The sequence below is a fragment of the Strix aluco genome, chromosome 19, assembly GCF_031877795.1.
Source record: "Strix aluco isolate bStrAlu1 chromosome 19, bStrAlu1.hap1, whole genome shotgun sequence".
In the NCBI taxonomy this organism is placed as follows: domain Eukaryota; kingdom Metazoa; phylum Chordata; class Aves; order Strigiformes; family Strigidae; genus Strix; species Strix aluco.
In genome coordinates, this window is record NC_133949.1 from 8188940 (window position 1) to 8214516 (window position 25577).

A 25577-nucleotide genomic window follows, 5' to 3' on the forward strand; every position below is an offset into this window, starting at 1 on the left:
AGCTGCAGTTTCAAAAGATGACACTTTTTCTAACTGAATCAGTAAAGACAGCTGCTAAAAGATAACATTAATGTCTTGGTTTAAATCTAAACTAGAATGCAGGTCTTAAAGGTTACTCATTTGACTTTCAGTTTCTGGTAAGCTTATTGCAAACTGTATTCTGAGCAAGATTTTCAGAAAGAAAAATAGACAATACTTTTAACCAATGAAGTTTTCTACATTTAAAATTAATAGACAAAATAAACCAATATTACAATACCTGTCAATTATACAAATGCTGCCAGGCCTTTGGGCTCTAAAAAGCTTTATAGAAAACTCTATAGACAAAACAAAATTAAATTTCTTCATGTTTCATTCACTTCTGCTACATTTTGTCACTGCTAGTTTGCTTGTCCAGAGAGTACAAATAAAGTCCGTGAGGAAAGTGAGGGACATCTTGACACAGTGAATTCAATACCAGGGACATGTGATGGTGTCACACATACATACATACCCTGTCACCTGCAGCCAGCAACTCAGTCACATTTTTCAAACAGATGGGAGCAGGAGTTCAACTTCAAAGATTGCTTTATATTTCATTTATTGTGTCAGTTCTATTCATTTAATGCTACCTACAGCCAGCTCATATGGACAGCCCAACATTTTTAGGACTGGTGAATAAGCTTTTTCCTAATTATTCATGATAACTGGCAGGAATATTTCATCACCAGTCCAATTTCACATGGTTCAACACTGAATGTAGAGCAACAAATACATCCATGCTGGAACCGACCAGTTCAGAGAAAGTCTGAAAGTTCTCTGAAAGCAAAATGAATTTGCTGTTCAACAGCACCCAACTGGAAAGGCAAAACTGTATCAAATTCCACCTGACAGAAAAATTACTCTAGCTGTTACTGTTTGGTAAACAGAGTTGAAATTTGACACTATGGTTGAAACATATTGCAAATGTTTCCTTCAAAAAAAAGGGGGGGTGGTCTTGGGTGCTAAGGATCCATACTAAAGAAAGGTCAGTATGATACTGAGCTAAACACCCACAACAGCCTGTATCTGCTAACAAAACGAGTGCTCGTCACTGGGTCTGCTTTTGAAGGTAAAGTATAATTACTGAGACTCACAAACTGAGTTTAAAGTTCCCACTCAAACTTTTAATAAAATGAGAATATCTATCCTGTCAAAAAATGCTACATAAAGATACTGTCACATGTGGCAAGAGGTGCCACAGCATCACATGTCCTGTGTTAAAACACATTATTCAGACTCTTCCAGACGTGTGATCCTTAAAACATTTATTTCCTTCTAACATTTTACCAAGCTAACTTGACTGTCAAAGACCAAGGTTTTACATATTATCAGCTTGTCTTTACTCATCACCTATTCAAAAACAAGGCACCCAGACCGCTTCTGCCCCAGCAAAACCTGCTTCCCCCAGCACAGTGGCTGAAGAACACACTACAAGGGATCTACAGAGCACAGCGTGAAGATGACTCCACAGAGGGAACATGCCCCAAATGAGTCCCAAGTCAGCCCACAAAACATTGCATTGCTAGCCTGACAGCAAGCTACAGCAATCCTCAATATCCTTTACTGTTACACCAACCATTGTTTTCAGAACAAAAACCCAGGTAGAGAAATCTCAGGCAATACTGTATCCAAATTCGTTTCTTAAAAATGAGAGAAGCAGAAGACACATAGACACAACTTAAGAGAATCTCTCTTTAAAGTAGGAATAAACCAAATTTCCTCTAAATCTATTCCACTGTTCTTTATCGTTACCAACAAAAGGAGTTTATTGTGTATCAGATTTTATGGGCAAATCTGTCACAGAAACCAGATTAACTCTCCCCTTTTCAATTTCCCCAATCCTGACTAATAGGCAAACTTTGTAACAGGAGGTTGGTCCTTTCTTGCTCTTTTTATATGCAAAATCCCTGTTCTGCAGACTTCTGCTACTCAGTTTGACACAACTGTGCCGAGAAGAGTCTTTATATCCATCACAGCTCCAAAGCAAACCAAATCCTTTCCTGAATGGAAAATGAGGTCTGAATAAAGGGACTAACCAAATTTTGCCAGTGGGCAAGACTCATCCCAGCAAGTCATTGTCCAGAGGTAGCCCAGTCATTACCACCCAGAGAACTTGCATGGAAGTACATGCTTCTATGGCTAGACTGCTTTAAGCATCTGCAATAACAAAAACCCCAAAATCTATCTGGTATTATGACACAACAAGAAGACAGATACTTTTATATGTCACCACTACATTTCCTGAAAGATGAATCACCAGGTAAGCAAGTTTATCATTAGGACAAGGTATTTACCTTTTTTGAGTTGGGAAGGGAGATTTATAGAATACACACAAAGTTTTCAGCACAGATTTCTTAGAAATAATTGCTCTGTGATAAAAATCACAGAACACACAAGTTTTCTACAGATATTTGGCAATTTGTAACTTGAAATATATTTATACGGAAAAGCAAGACAGCTGCTTCCAGACAAGTGCATATGTTCCATCAGACACACCCTTTCTGACAACAGGATGCTCAAGAATGCCAAGCACCAGGTTTGCAGGCTAGACTTGGATACCTCTGGCAAAGTAGTCAAAATCTAGTAAATACAGCTCAAAATAGTATGGTTATCAAAACACTACCCGCCTGCTCTAAGTGCTCCTAAACCAGGATAAATAACATGCATACTGGAAGCCTGGTAGCACACATACCAAAACTGTATGCTCAACCAAATAAATAAACTTTAAATTCGAAGAGGTATTTGCAGAGTTCAGAGCAACATTTATTATCTATCCTTCATCTCTTCCAGGGGAAAAAGTATGCAGACAACAAGCATAATTGTTAGCAATTACATGGATGCAGTACTAAGTCTCATGCATTTTCTTTATACTTTAAAATGGATTTTATAGCCAAATTGAACACAAATGAACGGAGATATAATCCAGTCAGGAGAGCCAAAAAGGTTAGTGTCCTGGACTGAACATACTGCCTGCAATCTCGTCTCTGCTCTGTCATTCTTCTCACCTCACCTCTCATTGAGAATGCTAGAAAACGGCATGGTTTATGCCAGTTTTAAGAAATGTGATGTATTATATGCTGGTACAGCATCTACTTACAACCCAGAGAGCAAAGTACTTTTTTTCATTTTTACTCCTTTGGTATGTTTGGAGAGTCTTCAGAACTGGCCAGAAGATGAAGATATTTTTGAAAAACTCTTTCCAAGTTTATGCCTTAAAATATAATAAATCCATCCTTATAATAGAGCATAGAAAGATGGAGGATAAATACAACACTGTTGGCTGGAAATGCCATTTTGCATGAGGAATTGATCACAAGTCTTCAAATAGCACATCCCAAGTGATCAAGAAAATTCATCCTTTCACACTGACTGCTGAGGCATGAATATTCATTATTTTGCTAGCCAAACACAGCTTTTTATGGGCTTGGGATTTGCTCATTTGTTTTAAGGTAAAATTGAATGTCCTCTTCCTAATTCTGATCTAATTCTTAGTCTCCTTGAGGAAAAAAAACCTCACAGGTTTAATGACAAAGAAGATTAAAAAACCCATGCAAAGCAGTTTCAGCAATTATTTCAAGCTGTGCTCTGAAGACCAGATTTCCCCCTCCCCCTCCTATTACATAAAGTACATGTTCCTCTGCTTTACAGGCTATAAAGCTTTGCAAGATCATATTAATCAGAGATTAATAAACCAATCACCTTTTGCTTTAGGATCACAAGGGATATTTATTTCCCTTTTAAAAGAGTACAGTTGAAAATGCTATTTAGCTGCTATACTAAACTACTAAAGGCTAAATGGCACATAGTGAAGCTGCTAAGTTTAGGTGAGCTGCTCTGTCAACTGAGCAACTTGCAACTCCAACTGTTACTTACTCAGAACACTCAGAGTTTAAAAAAAAAAAAAAAAGAGTGCTGAGATTTTAGTTATTGGAAAGACTCTCTCAGTCAAGAGAGATCACTTTCCAAAAATTCTTATCAGCAGTTTGTTGGTAAGGCACTGCTGGGACTTTTACACTATGAACTCTGCATCTTCTAGGCTGTTTCTATGAGACTCACCACACTGATCCAATTTTGAACCTTTCTTCCAGCTTCAACTGAAGTCTTTTTTTCTCTCTTAATAGCACTAAAACTTTCTCTTAAAAACAGTTTATGTCTTAAAATTCCAGTGGCAGTAATTCTGTAGTCAGAACATTGGCAAATTGGCTTTAGTCTGACTCCTACCTTTATAAATCAGGACTACATGAAGAGCAGTCTCACTGAACACCAAACAGCAATTATGCAACTACAACTAGCAATATTCAAAAATCTCTTTGTAAGTCTCAGAAAATAATTTCATTTTGCAACACTAATACTGACTGCTTGTTACAACAGTAAAAATAGGTAAAATACTTATTATGTGGAATGTTTGTGATATTCAATACTGCATTTCTTCTGCTGACAGCAAGAAGAAACAAGGAAATGCAGTGATGTGGAAGATTATCAGACGTTAGCCTACTCCTTTACTGAATACAGGATCATTTATTACATTAAAGTTTTCTTAGAATACCTTGAAGACTACTGTAAGCCTGCTGAGAAGACAAATTCACTGAAATGCAAGTTTTTACTATATGATAAACAAAGATTCCAAAACATTGATCTATTATGCCAGGTTCAGTTTCCTTCCTGCCTAAAAGAGAAATACACCAAATCTTCAAACTCAATAAAAAAAATAAATCCAAACTCAACACAAGGCACCTCCATCTACTTCTATGAACTCTAAGCCACAGATCTTTGAACAACAACAACAAAATCTTTCCAGGGCAGGTATCTTTCATCAGCTAGTGCCTGTTTTGTAACAGCAAGGTTCTGTATCTCCTAGGAAGCCAGCAGTACTGTGTTGCACAAACATGGCTTACCTTAAAGAAAGATGAAAGACATTTTAGATATAGTGCCCATTAAAAACCTCAAAAGAAGTTTACAAGATCTGAGAAAAGGCATAAAGGTGTGTCAACTCAAACAAGGACAAGGTGCAGAAGCATAAAGGAAATTTTATAAATCTGCAGTCAATCCAGAAAAATCTAAAAGGGGCTTTACTTGAGTTCATTTGACATTATGACAAGAGACTTTACGAGGCCTCCTGCTTTTACAAGCTGAAGGCCAAACCTTACCATCTTCTCAGCTGCAATCCTCTTACTGAATCCACATAATCAGGTACAATACCTTTGTGGATTTAAATGCAGGATTAGGTCATGATGACTTCCATGAACAAAGAGCTGAAAGTTGGCAGAACAAGGCTATGTGTATTTCTGAGGAATTACAGCAGGCCGTAGAAATGAACTCATGCATAACAACACAAGTGTATCTTGAAACAGAAATTGAATAACTAGATTTCAACGTACCTTTTTCATTTCATTTTCTAGGTTTTCTTCCTCTTGACCTTCAGACAGTCGCCTTCTTAACTCTGCTATTTCCCGTTCCACATTTTCTCGATATTGATTCCACTGAGCTCGCTCTTGCTCCAACCTGTGGTGATACTGGAGCTCATAGTCACGAACAGTCTCTATAAAACAGCATTTTCAAAACTTATTTTCAATGTAAGTTAAAAAACAGAGCTTTAGGAACTCCATCTCCAACCAGTCAATGATTTATCATCATAACTGATCAAAACTAGGACAACAGCGAACTCTCCCCCTCTGTTCCCTTTGACTCTTGCCCCAAAACCCAACCACAGAAGCAAAAGATCCAGAGGAACTGCATCTCAATTTGTACCACCACTAGAACATAAAACAAACAAGCCCCCAAAACCGTGTAACTCCTCATTTCAAAATAACATACAGGTCTAACATCCTATTTAGCAACACATTTTGTACCATCCAAACAAACAGAAATTTGTGTACTCAATATACATGAATATTTGTCTTCTCCAGCGGAAAAGCACAATCAGGTGATGGAAAGACTGTCTACAGCCAACAGGATGGAGGCTCAGGATACTGTGATCTTGTTTGTGAACCTTTAAGAAAACAGCCAGTTATGGCAACAGTTTGCCCCCATTTTGCTCCTTGCACATAGTTTGTCTCAGAAACACCAAAAGCTGTGCAACAAGCAAACAACGAATAGTTCTGAACTATCAAGAAAAAAAAATGACCTACAACTGATACAGAGTAGCATGTTCAGTCCTTAGCCTAGGGTAAAGTCCATGTGATAATACTGGAGGAACACTTAACTGTCTGACAGCAGAACTATGTTTACACAGAAGGAGAGAAGAGAATCATGCTGTCAGCCTAAAGCTGTTTTCAGACTTGTCAAATTACATACATTATACTTATCTTCATGGAAGAATGAAGTATCACATTCATAGTCCCTCAAAAATGTTTTGCATATATGTGGGAGTTCCCATTGCCATGATTCCTTCTAAATTCTACCTTCATACTAACAGAAAAGAACCACCAAGCTCCTTTTTACGAACTTAGGAACTATGCTTCATCCATCACTTCTGTAGCCCAGTTTTGTCAAGCTGTGAAAAGCAGCTATCCATATTCTGTGCAAGAGCAGGCACAAGTCACCAAACACATACTAAAGAGGTGCCTGATCTTAGTGGCAGTAGCTTGCCTGGTTGTTGTTACCTTTCATAATAGCTTGTAGTGAAGCTACTTCTTCTTGCCACTGTCTCTTCACCTCATCGATAGCTTCCTGCTTTGTATTCTCAGATACTGTAGCTATAGCTTTGATGTTCTCCATTTCAGCATGAGCCTCCATCAGCTGGGTCCGCAATTGTCCCAGATCATCTTGGGCTGCTTGCAACACTGCATTTTGTCTTTTCAAGTCCTCTGAAAAGAAGTGTTATTGACATTTAGTTTGATTAATAAATTCAATCTGAAGAGTATCCATAGTTGCTATGGCAAAGAACAGTGCTCTAACAACGGGGTGGAGGAAGCACTGATATTAAAGCATCTACCCATAACAACTGAACAAACATTAGCTGGTATCTTTAGGGAACGTTATTGCTTGACTTTGCTTGCCCTAGCCTTTTATTAAAAAAGTACCTTCTCATCAATGCAGTCACAAAGCAGACACTGTAGATACATATGACCAATGTACCTGATGAAAGTGAACTGTGCTTCATTATGATTTAACTCATTCTGGTAATGAATCTGGAAAAGTTAAGAACAACAGACAGGAAGACAGTTCTTCTCCCATTTTTGGCACCAACTTGGTCCTGAGTTTGGATAGAACACTTGATACTTCCTGAACAGAAACACTTTGAGACCACTACATGGAACCCACAGAAGAAAACTCTGCAGCTTAATTTGCTCTTTACCATGGCTTAGCTAAAACTGAGCTTCTACTAAAATAAGGAATACATTCAATAAACACCCACTGCTTCTCTGATTGTTGCACCTGTAAACAGAAATTGAACTAATTTCACATTATCTTCCTGAGTTTTCACTTAATCTGAAACAAAAATCTCTGGAAGATACATATTATACAATTAATTCCAACAGCACTAACACAAAATACAGTTTTATGCCCACATAGCCTATCTCAACAGCAATCACTTTTAGCAGAAACATCTGGCAGCATACAACAAACACCAAGCTATCGCCATGTGTTTCCCTAATACCAAAAAGCTTAATCAATCCCAGTGCCCAACACCTTACTCCTTGATAAAGAATATGGAACCCAGTGCTAATCAGGTACTCAAAATAGCACTAATCCTCTTATTAATTTAAAATAAAAAAATCCTGCAGCACTTATATTACTTAGTTTTAAGATGTTAGTTACTTAGTATTAAGGATGGGCTGTAACAGTCCCAACACACACTTAGGAAAGGGTCTTGGAAAACAGGGAGGGGAAAAAAGCTTTGGGGCCAATAAAAAAATAAAATAAAAAAAAAGAAAAAAGTAATTGTTTGTGTACTCTCCTCTGGTATCTTTTCACTTCAGTACATGTGAAAGTTGGGTTATTTTTTTATCCCTCGTCACAATTTATTTTTATTTTCTATTCTTTTACTGTTCTGAATAGGGACAATTATTGCTGATCTCACCGGTAGTGTCTTGTATCTTACATTTCCTTTCATCCAGCTGCTAGAAACACAAAGAAATAGGCCTTTTGTATGATCTGATCTTTATTATGCCTGTTGTATTTCTGCTCTCATAAACTTACACAAGCAGCTGCAGTCTTAATGCATTATTTTTTGGCTCTACTTTCATATGTTAAGGACAGGAAAATCATCAGGATTAGAAATAAATCAATTTGACTCTCAGAACAACAGCCATCTCTACTTTCCAGTTCTTTATCAGATATTTGAGCTCATATGGTTCAAATTTTCCTATAAAGAGTGTTATTGAAATAGATGCCCTTGGCTGGTATTAAAGCTTTTATAATGTTGTCTGCTTACATTCTACCTCAGATGGAAATTTAAGACAAATTAATATTACATAAAAAAGCTAGCACAAAGTACAAACAGCACACCATCCAGAGTACGTCCTTCCACTTACCAGATCAGCTGCTGTTCAGAGAGAACAAGCACACCAGGACTTCAGAAAGTTAGTATTAAAACTCAGTGGTGGTGTTTCTGCATGTACATCAAGTTGCTCTGCTGACTCCTATCCATGCAGGCAAATTTTTAAATTTAATTCTAAAAATTCATTCTAGGAAGCTAAATAGCCCACCTACTGAATTTTACTCTCTCCTTGTCTCTTACATTCTTATTATATCTGTTTAAAAGACTACCATCACTTTTCAATTTTTGGCAAATCAGACACAACAACATTGCCCTATCCTACTAACCATGCTGGATATGCAGTCGACTATCCCAGTAGAAAACCCCCTTAAATCCTAATTATCCTTAACCACAAAAAAAAACCCAACCCAAAAACCAAACCAGAAAGCATGTGGTGTGCATGGGCAAATGGGGAGTAGTAGTTGGCCCTACAAATGTTATTCTTCATACAGGCATTATTTGAAAATGAAATTTAATAAACTTTAGAGTAATTCAGAGAATTGAGAACTTACCTTCCTTAGCCAAGTATAACTCCTTAAATTTTGCTCTCTTTTGATTAAATTCTTGCTCAAGTTGCTGCTTTGTGCGCAGAAATTCTGCATTGACCTTTTCCAATTCTGCTACCCGTTGTAGAAGAGCAACTTAAAAAATAAAACAGAAGATAAGGTACGTCACTAACAGTTAAGGCATCCCATTCTGCAAGTTTGAGGTTTGGGGCTTATTCTTTTTAAAATATCTTTACTCATTAGCTCAGTTGCTGCCCCATGATACATCAGGACAACTAGTCAAAATCCTTTAAGCAACAAAGGAAGATAAGTTTTCTTAGACTGTAGCACCAAATTGTAATCAGACATCTTCACTGCACTAGAGGTGCATGTGGCAGGGAATTCTGTAGGAAACCATCAATCTCCCAAAGAAAACCACAATTTTTTATATACAATGAAGGAAAAAATGGAAAAAGTGCCAGAATTATTTCTATTGGTGCTTCTTTCCAATTTAGTCACGAGGCACAGGAACAGCGTGTGAAGGCTGAGCAATAAAGCACCAAGTTCTCAAAGGTTGAGGTCAAAGAAAAAGTGGCAGCCGCTCAGCTAACAACTATGGAAGAACAGAGCACATAAAAACCCATAAGCTAAAAATTAGGTGCCATAATCTTTCCTGTCTTCAGTTCTGCACGTTCACCAAAAAAAGGTGAACCAGACTATAGTCAGAGAAGTCTGCCAGAAGATGACCACAATCTATGGAGAAATAAATGATCATAAGATCAAACTCTCATTTCCAGCAAGTAAAAAAAATCCTCAAGGGCACATCCATCACTCTATTTTCCAGTATTTACCACATTAGCAGTTGATCTGGTGGTACAACAAAAGAGGGAACAGTATGAACTCCACAAAGCACCTAAAGGTTGTTACAGTGTGGTTGTTATTGAAAAAAACCATACTACACCATGGTATGATGCTATAAAGATCCCACACAACCACCAACTCTGTAATATTGATCTTCATGTGCAATATTCTTTGCACCTCAAGCAGTATAGGTCTGGTTTAGATGCCAGACAGTTTCACACTGCAATATGAAACAGAAACAAAAGACAGATGAGCTAGAACAAAATCTATCTCCATGCTGCAATGCACCGGGCAAATAACATTCCTCTACACAATTCTCTATCTGTTCTACAAAAGCATTTCATGGACATGTTCCAACTGTCGTGCAAAGCTGAATCACCTCTTTTCAGTTATAGCCTCTATATAGAACAGACTAGATACATAAAATATCGATCCATCAGAAGTGTTTACATATCACACCCAACACACTTCCCACCAAAAGCAAGTAGTGAAAACATCATACAAAGGCTACACAACTTCAGCATCAAACATTTAGACTTACAACCAGACAGAATCAGATCTAGAGCTCAGAGTGGTAAAACACTGGATGGTCAATGCCATTGAGACTGGGTGAGCTATATTTATTTTTAGTACCAGATGACTTAGAGTAAGAGCAGACACAAACAAAAGGACCTTTTAAAAGCACAGGTGTATTTTACTGATTGCTGGTTATGAGGGCTTATGGTGTTAAAAATACAGCACTTAATCTGTTCAACTCTGTATCAAAGAAAAGGTATATGTAGATACAGGACTGAAGATATTTCAATGTTGCTTTTTTGTTGAAATCCTCATTTTGGTTTTTTATCACTAAATATCAACGCATCGGTTTTTCTGGCCAACAACCCCTACCAGTATAGTGCAAAGCCAACTGCACAGGAGTATTCTCCAGAAAATGAAAGGAACCTGTAGCAAAGATGACACACTGAGAGCAAAGCTTCAAGTGAGTTAGGAAAGCGGCTGGAACAAAACCAGGAAAGAAACAGCACACATGGAGCCGGGCCCAGGTAGCAAAAACGCTTCCCAAGGCTAAAGAGTTGCCTTTGATCTCTTGCTGGAGTCTTCCAAAGGGAAAGGGTTTGCCTACATTTCCACTCCGTGCTGACTTCTGAGACGGGATGCTGCCAGCAGAGCTGCTTCCCGCAGCCCAAGGGAGAGCAGCTCGCTTGCAGGCCCAGGCCAGGGCCCCGCGCAGCCGCACTGCTTCACACCTCTGAGGAATGAAAAGCTTGGCTCTCAGGAGGTGGTTTTGATCTCACAGTTTCAGCTCTTGAAAGGAAACTATTAGAGGCACTAAAGTCGAAAGTGAGCTCTGTACCGTGGTTCGGGGCAGGTGGCTAAACCCCACAGGTCTGGCCAGGCAGTTCTGCATCTGCAGCAACCGGCCAGGAGGCTGGAAGCCACATGCACACGTTCAAAACAAAACAAGGAGGAATCTGGACATTGCTCACCTCCCAAACACTGTTTTGAAGACCATATAAAACTTTAATTCTACAATTACTAATTCTGAAAGCTATCAACTGCAGACATCAGTCAGCCCCCCCCACCCTCCAAGAGGACTCAAGCACTCCTTGTTTACTTGTTTCCCCTTCCATCTTTCCTTCGCAGAGAGACAGCAGCAGCTGTGCTACTGCTCCCTTCAGAAAGCTGTTGTGCAAAACACCCGAGTTGTATTTCTTCCGGAGGTGAGAGCTGCTTCTGCTGAGGATGGAAGGACAGAGGACACCACAAGAGCAGAAAGTGCAAGTGCTTCAACCTGGAGGAACACCAGACTCATCCTTTTTAAATCCTCCCGCCCAAACAGAAAGAGGGATGGCAGAGTCACCAAGCAGGAAATGCAATTTAAATATTTACATTGTTACAGTATTCCCCCTCTCTGCAGCCTGGCAGTGATGCATAAAAGTAATAAATAAATAATCAACCCCCACCACCACAGAGCTCTGGCAGCTGTCAGGACCAGCTGTAGGCATTAAAAAAACCGAACAGTTTGAGCTCTCAACTGCAGGTCATGCATCACTGCAACTGTGTATTAACATCGTTCCTTCTGTTCAGGTACTAAGTTTAAAGTGTTTTTACCACCTGTGCTATGTATACAGCTCAGGACAGACCTCAGCACATCCACAACGCTGCAGTGATACAGCCACATGAACTTGAGGACATTAAGCTATGCCATACATCAAGACCCTAAAACACATGTGCATAAAAAGTAAAAGCAGAAGGTTTATTTTCTATGGAGCATGACAACCACCTCCTTTCTACCTAAGTGATTAAGTTTACAAAAAATTATTTTCTTTTCTGGGGGTATGATCTATATGATGGCCACGCAGACACTCCACTTTCCAGAACGAAAGCATGAATCCAAATCCAACCTGCCAGATGCAGGTAACCACGGGCTACAGGACACTGATTAAAGTCTGCCTGGAAACTCACTGAAGTCAATGGCAGGAAATGGACTCATTCATAGATTTTCAATTAGACCTTTGTCATTTATAGCTTACTTCTTGCTCTTAATGTAGGTCCAACTCACCCCAGGTCTGTAACAGAGCTGAAAAAGAAAACTTTTTATTTGCCATAATAGGCTATCAACTTAACACACACCCCCCCCCCCTCAAAACCAAAACATACATTTTTGCAGTGATATTAGTCATTAACTTGCCAGAGTTGCTGTCCCTATGTTCCTATTTCCAGGCACAGAAATACAGCTATCAATGTTTAACGACACCAATGAAGTATGTAGTAAACAAAGCCCGATAGATGGTCAGTTCTGGTGGAGCTACGCCCAACTGAAACAGGATCTAGTGTTACACACCAGATCAGAACAGGCACAGAACATGCTGTATTTCATAAGAGCAGTAGTGTAGAAGACCTAATTCTGTAATTAGGGCCCTAACTCATCAAGAAACAAACAAAACCCCTGAAGACCCATTTTCTTAACTCCTGAAATAGCATTGAGAAGAACTTAAATTAAAATTGACATGCCAAACTGAAAAACAAACAAGCAAACAAGAGGTCCCTTTGGCCAACAATTTATTAGCTGTAAATAACACTTCCCCCCCTCCCTCCCCCGAGTATTAGGGCAAATAGACTACTAATGGCACAGTTAGACATGCCAATTAAGTTACTAGCTTTGTTTCTAAGGAACAGCACAGATTTTGCAGAGACACTTCAGGCCAGATGTGGGGATCACCATCTCCCTGTTTAACAGTAACATCATAGCGAAGTACAGTGTATGCTCTTATGTGGCTTAAACAGGTGTAAGAACTTAAAAGAAGGGCAGCAAAATTCATTTCAGAGTGGAGTCATCAATTTACAGGAGAACCATGAAACTACTGGAGTACAAAGAGAAACTCTAGTGAAAAAGATACAACTTTCTCTTAACCCACTACACAGCAAAATTTCAATTCAAGGGAAACACAGGAACAAACACGCATTTCTTATTGACTACTTAAATGCTGTTCCACAGATCAGCTTCCAGAAGGATTAAATTTTATGTATGACAAACTTTCCAGTTACACAAACGTATAGTGACCATTCCAGAACTACGACAGACAAAGCTGATTATCGATAAGACTATTTTTGAGTACTAGGTCTATTTATAAAATTAATGCCACAAAGCTTTCTACTTGATATTTAAGGTGTCAAACGTGACATCAAGAGGTCAGTCTTATACAGCTGAAATCTGAAAAACAGATCACAAATAAAAGCTATACATACAATAAACTTTTTGAAGACAAAAAAAAAAATCACTTCTGTCATTCTTCTGTCATTTTCCACCTCTTTCTTTTCCTGTCACGATTGCCTGAGACAGAAGTATGGAAAAATAAAAATATATGGCTGCCCATTTTTCTTCATGCTTATTTCCTAAGAGTACTAATTTTCATCTATCACAACATCATATTGAAGCCACAATTACATTACTGTATAAATTTTTAATCTAAAAGTCTGCCACCAGGACATGTATTTAGACTGCAAAAAGCTTTTCTTTATTTTCTTCAAACAGAATTTGATTTAAAAACCAAAACAAAACAAAGACAAAAACACCCACACTCTTAAAATATACTCCAATACAGTTGTTCTGTAACAGGCACCCAGATGTAAAGGAATAGATTATGGTTCTTTTAATAAGTACGTTGAACAGAAATAATTCCTGACATGAAGGTTGCTTTATTTTCAAGGAACAAAATTTGCCCTTACGCACAGCAGTTGTGTGTAAGGTCCACATTCAGCAGCAGACCAAACCGAAGGAAAAAAAAAAAAAAAGGAAGAATAGGACTATTTGCTTTTTCCAAAGTTGCATTTGGAAGCATCAGCATTTCATTTACCTGGACAAATGGCTAAAGCTTACTGGTCAACATACACTTTCCTAGATTTATTTGGGGACAGAGAACTACACCAGACTTCTCACTTGCCACCTTCGTTTTCAGAGTGGCAACAAAACCCTTTGGATTGTCACACCTCTCCTTCCCAGAGTACTTCACTGCATGCAACGATGGTAACTGAGCTACAGAAAGGAAAAAAAAAGAAAAAATATTCTAACCTGCAGCTGTGCAATGGAAGACATGCCATTGCTTGCCAACATTACCACCAACAAGTAGTTCTGCAGAAGTAACTCTTAGGCAGTTCCCCATTTTGGGCAGCGTGGCTTTCAAGAGACATTATTGCACTCATCCAACAATTTCTAGTTTATTGTACAGTTGAAGGTTATTTGACATCCACTGTTTGTTCTCTATTGACTAAACATTCACAGGCAAACAATCCAGTACAAATTTAATGCTATATACATAAAAACTTTGTGTTGCTGACAAATGCAGATATCACTTACAATGCAGAATTGAGCCTTGCTGCATCATATCTATTACAGTATCTTTTTATTTATTGCAGTAAATCAGTAATTGCAGGACCAAAAACATTCAACTAAGCACTGTATGTTACAAACGTCTAACCACATTATAAATATTATATTAATATCAAGTGGAAATTTGCAATATACTATTAAAGTTTAAAAGTAATATTATTTTTTCATTGTAGTTGAATGACATTATAATTTGTAGTCTCAGTAGTGCCTATTCCTACTCTTTATTTTCCTTTTTTATGTTAAACACTGTATGACATGCTACATTAAGGATCTCAGAAAAAAAGAAAAATAAATTAAAATCTAAAGAAATGGGTGTTTGAATAAATAAGAAGATTCTCTTCTATAATACAATTAAGAGGACAAAAACAAAGGGAAGAGAAAACAAGGGTCCTTTAAATGGATTAATTAATCCTGCACAGTTGAATAGCCACACACAGTAACAACTAATGTTTGACACAACATTGTAAAAACTTGCATGGCTTTTTGATATGACCATCTTCACGGCGTTTTACATGAGTTGCCTGCATTTCACAGGTGCATCATCTCTAAAGATCTTGTTCCTGGTTTCACCAGCTATTCACTATGAAGTGTTGCACCAAAGCTACATCTGGTGTTGCTGGTTTAAACTGATGCAGAAGCGTACAGCAGGCAAAAGAACACGAGAGCATTTCCAGGTTCAGGTCAAACATCAATTGCTAGAAGTGTCACTTAGTACTTGTTCTAAGTACTTGTTGTAAGTAATACAACATATTGTCCTGTATCTTTCATGTGCAACCATTTTACTGAAATCTTCCCCAAAGTATGTTTATACAGCAAACATCTTCATGCACAATTACATGGAAAAAGCCAACATACTGTGCCTCCTTCCCCATGTTTTTCCACTTCCGCTTCCCACTTTTTCTCCCTTTTCACGGTGCTCACAACATGTTAACTACTTCCTTGCTTTGTTATTGCCTCCTTCATCTTCTTTCTTGGACACAAAACCAGGCAGTTGCTGTTCTGGGATCCAAATCTCCATTCCCCATTTGCATTCTGTAAAGGGGAATCACACTTGACTTCCCCCCCGTTTTGATAAGCCCACATCATGTGATGAGTAATGTTCCTCACCACTTCCACACGATTTAGTCATCCTGGTCCCAGGTAACTTAAGTCTAGTTTAAAATTTATGCTTAGTTAAACATTATTTATATTAGACTGCAATGGAACAGTGTTCACTCACATCAAGTACTACAGGAAAGCGGTTAATCACTTACGTTCATGTTGACAGAAGCGGGCTTGAATTTTTTTTCCAGCAATTTATCTTTAATTTGCTAAAAGCACTGTTTCTTCCCAAGGACAGTCCCCTACCTCCATTATTTTAGACTGGCTTTTCCTACATCCCTTACCATAGTAGCTGGTTCTTTCCTTCACTGTTTAACTAGCATTGCCGTCAGACCTCTCTGCTTTGTGCACATACTTTTAATTTTCTCTACAGAAGTTTCAACTTGACACATAAAGGGTTTCGCCATCATTAGTTTTTACACTATTTTATTTCTGCCATTGATGTTTTGGCAGGTGGGGAGAACAATCCCTCATAAAATTCGCAGAAAATACCATTTGTTAGCATTTTTTCAAGAGAATCAACCACACTTTATGCTTCATCAATTCAATGATAACTTAAATAGGGAGCAGTGGATGAATCAGTGTTGGAAAAGTCAACCAGACCACAATAGACAGTATTCTATAGAAAGCATTTTGGCTGCATCCTGCTGCTACCATCAGGGAATCTTTTCAGAAACACAGTGTTGGTAAGCTTGAATGCATATCAGAGTATTTCAAAAGTCAACGGCAAGCTACAGTCTGGTGAACACAGACACTCTGAATTCATTTACAGCAACACAAAATGGAGAGAACCGAGTTACCAATCTCATCACAATCATCAGCATTTTCCCTGCTCTCTCAGTGCTTGCATCTTATTCCCCTTGCTTTAACAATTTTTCATTTTTATAACTGCTCTTTAGAAGTGGATCAATTTTTAAAAAAGACTGCAGGAAGAAAGCTCAATGACTTCTTGGGTTTATGAAGGGTTTATTTACAGGCTGCATACATTTACTCAGACTAGTCACTGCTTGAGCAAACAAGAGCATGGTGATGGCAGCACAAAACTCAGTGAAGGTTAAGCATCCAAGTATTAGTCAGATTTCTCTAAAAGGGTTCACAGCTTGTGCTGAGTGCCACTGCTGCTACGATTACACCACTATCAGCTCAAAGCTAGCCTAGGTAGATCTATATAGCCTGCAGTCACAGCCTGACTTGATCTCCTTGGCAAGGCTTTTCAAGCATTTAATATATCTAAGCTTAAACAATGCATCTGTCAAACATGTCAGCATTCACAGACACTTTCACCACTCCTTTTATTTCATCAGTCTGTCCTACCTCATTAACTGTTAAGCTAAACATTCAGCACAAGGGATTTTAAGCAGACATAGAGGAGTCTCCTTCAGCCTGTAATAAGACCTCCAGCAGAGCCACCTATTCCCCTTCCACAGTATTTTAAAGCAAGTCCCCAAAAAACATCAGGTCACTTAATTCTTCCTGACCAAAGCAATACTGAAAATATTAAATGAGTCTCCGTATTTACTCAGAAATGCTCCTGCCAAGCTTTTCCATACTACCACATCTCATCATTTGTATGATATAACCACAAAATCCAGAACAGGATTAACTCACTTCGTGTGGCAATTACACTTGACAGTGAGGTTTTCAGTCTAGTCTTGCAAGAAAAAAATGAAAATGAGGATATTGACTGTTTTAGTAAATGATCAGAAATCTGCTGTTCTGATCAAATAAGAATATTTCAGATTGACAGACATTTAGGGAGAGATTCTGACAGGCACTTCACTATACAGGAGACCACTTACACAATTTATCACTCTGAACACCACTAGTATAAATGTTTTCTTAAAATGTAAACATTTGCTAAACCCAGACAACAAACTCAGTACCGATTTTCTTTCAAGATAATTTAATTGCTGACTCATTTTCAGTGGGAGGGGAAAAAAAAAAATCCTCTTTGACTCCTTATAATATGTTTATCACTTTGCCTCCATATGTATTAAAGGCTGTCCTTTTTTGGGAAAAAAAAAGTGAATAAAGTATGACTCAGCTCTCAGGAAAAAAAAACCCACCCAAACAACAAAACAACCCTACTGCATTGTTCTCTTTGATGAAGTAATTTAATATATAAACCAAAACCATTCCATTAATTCAAAAATTCCCCCAGATACCAGTAGTCTGAGATCTCATGCTGTCTTGTCATTTGCTGCAGGACAACAACTGAGATGTAGCTTTGAGAGCATTCAGGCTACACACCACCCCAAATACTCTGCTTTCCAATTCCTAAGCAGAAAGAACAAATTAATGATGACCTAACACACTTAAAAATTCATAGGAAGGTAACAAAAATGAAATATTCAATTGCAGAGATAAGCACATAGCTAGACCAAGAAAATGACGCAGAGAAAAACAAAAAGAAATCACTGTGAAATTTAGATAGGCAATGGCTTCTCTAAGTTTACCATTGCTACAGGTATGAGGAGATTTCCATTTAAAATAAATCGGCATCTTTGTGGGCATTTTCAAAAGCTGACATAATTAATAATAGCATGCAAACTCCTTTTCACGTGTGCAGCTACCAGACAGCCCTATTGTGCTTTTACAGGTACCAGAAAATCTTCAGAAATAGCAGTAATTCATATATAACCCACAACTTATGAATGCAAACAAGTACCACAAAAGGGAGTTAACACCAAATTTCTTTCCTCTGTGGTTCCCTATCCCTTTCTACATATTTGGCCACCCAAATTGGTAGACAGGGGATAAACTGAGAAAGGGAACAAGTGAAGGCTTACTTTCAAGGAATAGTAATTTAAAAGTGTTAGTTGTCAGGAAAGCAGGTTGCAGGCATGAAAACACAGTGCCTTAGAGTAACCACTTAAAGGATATAAATCTTAATAAATGACTTGGAAAATATTGTTGCCAGATGTATTTATGGAGACACTGTGGTGATAAATACAGTATGACAAATAATAAAAGATGATTAACATCTTTATTTGATAAGGAACAGGATACAGTTCCTATCATTTGGAGTCAGGTTTCTACAGCAATTTAGTAGTTGCCCTGAGAACAACAGACTGCTACTCCCCCAAGCCTCTGTAATCTATTTCTTGCCAGAAAACAGTGCCATCATTCTATATATTCATATCTTTTGCTACATTTTAACTGTTCAGGAATTCATTTGGTTGACAAAGTAAGAAAATCCTCCTCCAGCATGGAATTTTCAAAAATTTTAAAATATGCCTAGTGTATAAGCAATACAGAACACAAAGATTTTACTAAGCCTGCAGTTATGATGATTTTAAATCAACTTAAGTACTGGTGACCATCTGAAAGAGTAACTCACCGCTCCCACGTCACCCTGACCACATGTGCCTTTTATCCCCACCACGCTACAAGAGCCTTTGAGGCTGTACAGTGACAGGATCAGAGAAGTGATACAGCAAAAAGTTGGGGGGTGGGAGTGAGTCAAACCCATTTTCAGCCAAACCAGGTCCCTGATCACACTTATCACTTGGCTGAGCACATACCAGAACTGGCAGAGACCTGACAGTGGGGATGTAGACTGGTTTAAACTGTCTGAACTATACCCTTGGACACTCATACTACTACTGTGTGGTCTCCACCCCTTCCTTTATGTCAGCTCTAATGCTCATCAGGTCTTTCACTAAATCAATTAAACTCATTAATCCAGCAGTGAGTAGTTCTCAGCTGGGTGACTGAGTTGAACTGGCTCACTGATGAGTCCAATGCACAGAGCTGGCACAAATGAAACGGTGGGAGCACGACTGTGGGAGCAGGAAGAGAGCAGGATCACTCCTTTCAGCAGCAGCAACCTTCTAGACTGGTTTTGCTGTGAAACCACAGCCTATGGGTACGGTTTGACAACCAGTTTAAACCTAAGTGCACGCTGCTGGCCCAAAGAAATAGCCTGGCCTTCCTTCTGTCCTGCACTCTCCCTTGTGGCAACTGAGATTGGCGTAGTCATGCAGCAGAACTTACTTTTTAAGACGTGATGACTGTCATTGTAAGTGATAAATGACCTTCCTCAAATCCTGATTTCCATTCAGACTCTCCAGGGGAAGCTTACAAACTTAATCTGTATCAGAAAGCAAATTCCAAAACTCAGATTTCCCATCAGTGTTTGTATACACACAGGTTTTGAACAAATGCAACTGAAAGAGCATCTCCAGTATAGATGCATTTAGACTGGTACAAAACCTAGAGCTGTAGATAAAAATATATCAGAAAACATTTGTATTCCAGAATAAGGTTAGGCTCCCATCTTCTCTTTCTTGAAAGCAAATACACTAGTACAAAACTGCAGTTAGATTAGACCCTATAACGTGCCATTACAACCCTTCTTGAGGTACCATCAGCTAAATGTAAGCCTCAGTGCCTCAAATAAATGTAACCTTTGTAACACCAGGAGTTTCTACACCACTTAGAGATTCAGCATCTTTATCTCCAGTTTCATCTAAAACTCAAACAGAAGCTGTGAAGACCAGACAGACAGCTATAATATGTTCACAGCTAAAAGCGTCAGTCAAGCACAGAATCCGGAGTTTGGCTAATTGCTTTCCCGTTAATTTAGCACTCATCTCTAGATACAGCACAAGGAAGAAGATATAGACAGACATTGCGAGCTGACAATTAAGAAAACCTTACTTGAAACCAATCTTTAAAAGAAAATTTAAAAGATGTAGCACATGACATAAAGATGCCAGCTTATAAGATGATTTGAACTAACTGAGCCAAATTTATGCTTCATATTTCATCAAAATAAACCAAGTAACACCACAGCTAAATTATATCACAGTGATTTTGGCACCGACTACTGTTAATGTAAGATGAATGTTCCAATTCCTGTGTCTGAAGTCAATGGGAGTCTAATTTGAACTTCAGTAGGCCTTAGGAAAGACAATTTTCTTACAGGGTACCAGACATGAAAATTTATAGCGGATGGTTAACATAATTATTGCTTGAGCAATAACTTCTAGCACTCATCTGTGCTTCTTCCTATGTAAATTAAGACAATGAGACTGAGAATACAGATGTGAGGATTGTTTTATAGACTGTGGTTGTACCCACGTTACTGTTTGCAAGTTACTGTATCTTTTTTCTTTTTTAAAGTAACCAACCATGGCGCTAGTCTAATAATTTTGCACAGCACTGATGTAGCATAGATTAAAATGTAACACAAAAAATCACTTCTGTTGATAAGTATTTCAGTGGTGACCACCCACACAAATACATAAAGTTACCTTACCAAGGCATGGGTGTGGTGGGTAAACAGTTATACAGGGAAACACTTAGACAAGACGGTGAAAGAGAGCTCTTTCTTCTTTTGTTTTGCAGATTTCTCTCTTTTGTTGGCATTTAAATAGCATTTCAAGTCTTCTTGCAATTATCTGTAAGTTAAAAACATGTATGGACAAAAGATGCAATAAAAGCCATACAGTCTATTCAGGTCACTCTCTTAAAGGCACGGGCACCACCGCTATAATTAACAAAGCTGGTTTGGGTTGATCCTCAGTTAATCCTTTTCTCTCACCTACAGGCCGTTCCCTCTGGAGCACCACACGGTTAATGCTTCTGTTGTCTTTCCATTACTGATTCTCATTCACTTTGCCACGTACAACTTCTATCTGTTATTGCATTTTGCTCCATAGTTTTACTAAAAAACATTTTCAGAAACCGCAAAATATAAAAAGAAGATAAATATTAAGAAATTTAAATTCAGGTGGAATTTTTTTATTCTCTCAGTGTGACTCACCACAGTAAGGCAAAGCTCTTCTGCTTATTAAGTAACTAAATCTGGCTGCTCTTTTGGGGGTTTTTGGGTCAGTTTGATTTTGTTGTTTTGGGGCTTTTTGTGTGCGGGTTGTTGGTTTGAGTTTTTTTTTTTAAGATCTTAGTTATTTTTCAGTTCTTAACAATGCCAGACACACAAGACAAGACAGGGCTCTTAACTGCACACAGAACAAAGCAAGCTAACTGCAGCAGTGTGGGTTTCCTGCCCTGCTCCCTAGTGACACCAACTTTCAGAACTGCTCTGATAGTCAAAAGATGGAACTTATATTTTTCTACCTTTCCAAGAAGCATAAATTAATTTCCAGCAATTAATTCTTGCAATCTGTGAGGTGCTTAACTGCTTTGGTTTACAAATAAAGATACCAAGGTATTGAAGAATTAGATGTCAGCCAAACTCATGATAAATGAGTAACTGAAGTTCATTGCCTGCAAAATACTATAACCTGTTCTGAGAATACACTCAGAATGTGAGCATGTATAAGGCAGGGCTGAAAAGCAGACGAGTACTTGCTCTATACCAAGAGTAAAGCACAAGATCTTCCCTTCTTAGTAAATGAAACTGGAGAGATCTTAAGTAAGGAAAAAGGTATTAAAAAAACAGCAAACAAGCTAAGATCCAGCACTGCTAGGGAGCAATGCTGTTTGGAAAAGAAAAGACATTTTTCACAGAGGAAGTTTGAACGGTCATGTGATTTTCTCTAGAAGAAGGATGGAGGCATGGAGGAAATGAAGAGTGAGTGAGGGTGTGCTAACTGCAGAGCAGAGCAAGCAAAGACCGGAGCAGCCAAAACAAGGGCAAGGTACACAGGACACCCACAGACTGGAGGTTGCAAAAGGCCTGCGAGAGGGAGAGCAATATTTAAAGAAGATGAAGTGATGGCTGGGAAGGAGGACTGAGGAAACCGGAGGATTAGCTGAGGAGCAGTAGTTGCCTAAGACAAGGTCAAATGACTGGCTGTTTGACCAGAGAGGAAAAATCTGTGACCAAAGGTCAAGTAAGGCCACATTGCTGCTGCTTAACTATGTGGAAGCAGAAATTGCCAGGGGAGATGAAAACACATGTGAAGAGTGATTTGAAAGCTTTTATTTTTCCTTTTTGTTGTATTTGGAAGAGTAAGCCAAGGAAGACAAGCACAGGATGGGGACAAGAAGGAGAGAAGAAGCACCACAAGTCAGTTGAATGCCAACAGGAGTTGTGGCTGACAGAAGCAGACATGAATGGAAAAAAAAATAAAATAAACACAGCAATTTCTCATTATATTAGCAGTCGTGCTGCAGCTTGGCATTCTTAAGGTAGTATAGGCACTGCTAAGAAAGCAACAGGACAACCCAGAAGTTTTCTCAAGCACCAGGTATATTTCAGTAAAAAGCAATGCTCTTTTTTCTGAAAGACAGAAATATTAACTAAGGGTATGCTACTCACTTGTTCTTCCTGTGTCAATCAAATTATTTCAATTTTTCCAGAGATAATTCATCATCATGCTTAACTGACTATACCATGACTAAAATTACACAATGCTTACTCTATTTATAGAATAACTTGCAGAGGCTAGGACTGTTACCTCAGACACCACTAAATCAGAAACTAAAAACAATTCTGCAAGTAAAGACTATGAAGCACTAGACCTTTGGAGTGAAAGATGTTCCTCTTAAATACACACATACAATGGCATTTATAGCTAGTCATCTTTTTTTCCAACCTGGCTGTCAGACACTGCTTAGAAGTCTGCTTAGTAAGTGCTGCTTATCAATGTTATCAGTTCTTATCTTTGGAAGACTTCAGTCAGAGTAATGCCATAACCTCATGCTTTTTCTTTTTTAAACTACATACTTTTATTTAAAGAAAATAACAAATATAATAAAATACCTAAATGTAATATAGAAAACTTCACATCTCAGAAGTATTTTTTAATAAAATGCCTGGAGTGAAAACCCAGGAAGTCTGCCATTCAACCATCACATGTTATGAAGCCTATGGGATTTGGTCCACTCCCATGCTGGGAGACATTGTTTGTTTTAGCTTCTTAAAACTTTTAAGACAAAATTCCTTCTTCAATGACTTTCGAGGGAGCGCACACAAACTAGTTCCACAGTGGGAATCTGCTCCACCCACAAAGGGCTATGGGAAAGCAAAGAAGCATCTTGAGGCATCAGGCCAGAACAGGAAGAAAACATTTAGTAAGGCCATCTTCTCTGCGACAATGGTGAAGTGGCCAAGAAGCAATAAAAATGGGCAAAGAAGTTCTGTTTTCCAGCGTTCAAAATGCAAGAGTCAATCCACATGTTAAAGTATACCCATTGTGCCTTCAGGAGAGTCAACAGCAAATTATAAAGAAAAGGGTCACGGTATTTTTCAAAATTAAGAGAGAGATTTGGGACTTGGCTTCAACAGGAAAACAGACACCTTGAATGTGCATATTTCCACTCTGGAGAAAACTGACCTGCTGAGTGGATCAAAACCTCCTTAGAAATTCTAAAAGGTGGAAACATGTACGTTTAAGGTGTCTGTTTTGCTTTTGAAGCCAAATCCCAGATTTGTCCACTGAACTGACATGGAAAAACATGCAGCTTAAAAAAAAAAGAGCGCGAATGTTCATGGGCTTTAATTAAAAATATATTTGTTTAATAATCATTATTATTAATACTAATAAATAATAATACAGTAAATATTAATAAAAATAAATAATAATAAAACAAGGACCAAGCAAAATGAAACCGAGGAGGGAAGAAATTTTTTGGTTCTTGGAAAGTACCAACAATTTTGAAGTTACTCCCCAAGAGAAAAGTTTAACATTTGACAGTTACATCAACAACACAGAGCTGAACTTCAGCACTCAAAACCACTCCTCTACCAACCACACCTAGCTTTTGAGATGAGTAATAGCATTTTTAGATACTTCAATTTCATTTAAAAGTAATACTTATACGGAAAATAATTAGAAATGTAAAAGCATCTAAGGCTTAAGTTTTGTTATTTAACTTTCTAAGTGACATCCCAGACCCCTCCACTAGCAGTGCTCAGCCTCTGGGATATGTGAAAAGAACGGCGACAGTGCAAAAAGTACAGCGACAGCGAGTCTCATCTCTTGTCAGGATCCCCCATTATATATATATATACAGGGAAATAATGCAGCTCATGCACTGCTAGTGGCACTAAAATCAATATGGCAACGTCCTCCGATCTTCTATATCCAGCTGAGCAGTTCTCTCCACTGAGAGCTGGCATAATCTCTGACCACAAAGAGACATCATTTTCACTGGTCTAAGCACAGGGGTAAGAACAAGTTACTCCAGTACTGTATGAATTCTTTCTGCTGGCAAATTCTGATTAAAATATTTGATAGACTGTGTCATTAACAAGTTTCCTTTATCACTGAATAATATCAATGGATATGCTATTTGTCAGCCTGACCGTACTAATGGTTTAAGTTTACTAGTGCAGTAAGAAGAGTTTAATAATTAGCATACCATTGTAATTAATTTTAGTCTTGAAAAATTAGTGTTTTATTTAACTGCAGTTTCTTCACTGAAGCATTTTCCAAATATGGGAAGAGGAATAATACTAAAGCCTGAGCATTCTGATAGGGAAAGAACTATGCCAAAATCTTTTGTCTGGTAGCCTTACTTTCAGAGATGGCAAGCACCCAGATCTGAATTAAACCCAGGGAGGCTGAGGGCATACCACCTTCAAAAATAAAAATATTTTGAAAAACAAGGCGTTACTGTTCCAGTCACACAATCTAGACAACACATATATTAATTAAAATCTCAAAAGAAAAGCACCTTGACCAGGATCAATGAGAGGCACACACCTACTTGCAACACAGGCTGACATCATTAGCTAACAGTTCACTGCACAGTGCACAAAGCTACACCAGCAGCCAAAGGACTCTGCACTTAGCCTTTCTGTGATTGTTATCATATGGAA

At 38.3% G+C, this 25577-nt stretch overlaps 1 protein-coding gene across 7 annotated transcripts in view; it reads right to left on the minus strand.

Annotated features, from left to right (window-relative positions):
- The window catches only part of RABEP1 (rabaptin, RAB GTPase binding effector protein 1), a 53053-nt gene that overhangs the window by 24740 nt on the left and 2736 nt on the right, over positions 1-25577 (minus strand). For 4 of the 7 annotated variants that reach the window (XM_074845124.1, XM_074845123.1, XM_074845121.1 and 1 more), the window contains exons 2-4: positions 9016-9144; positions 6624-6827; positions 5400-5560 (exon numbers count right to left, since the gene is read on the minus strand). In XM_074845124.1, coding sequence (XP_074701225.1) covers positions 5400-5560; positions 6624-6827; positions 9016-9144 — 494 coding nt within the window. Of the gene's footprint in view, positions 1-5399; positions 5561-6623; positions 6828-9015; positions 9145-12315; positions 12359-19837; positions 20973-21104; positions 21489-25577 lie in introns of those variants that run through there. The other 3 variants (XM_074845125.1, XM_074845127.1, XM_074845122.1) reach the window with 3 other exon arrangements.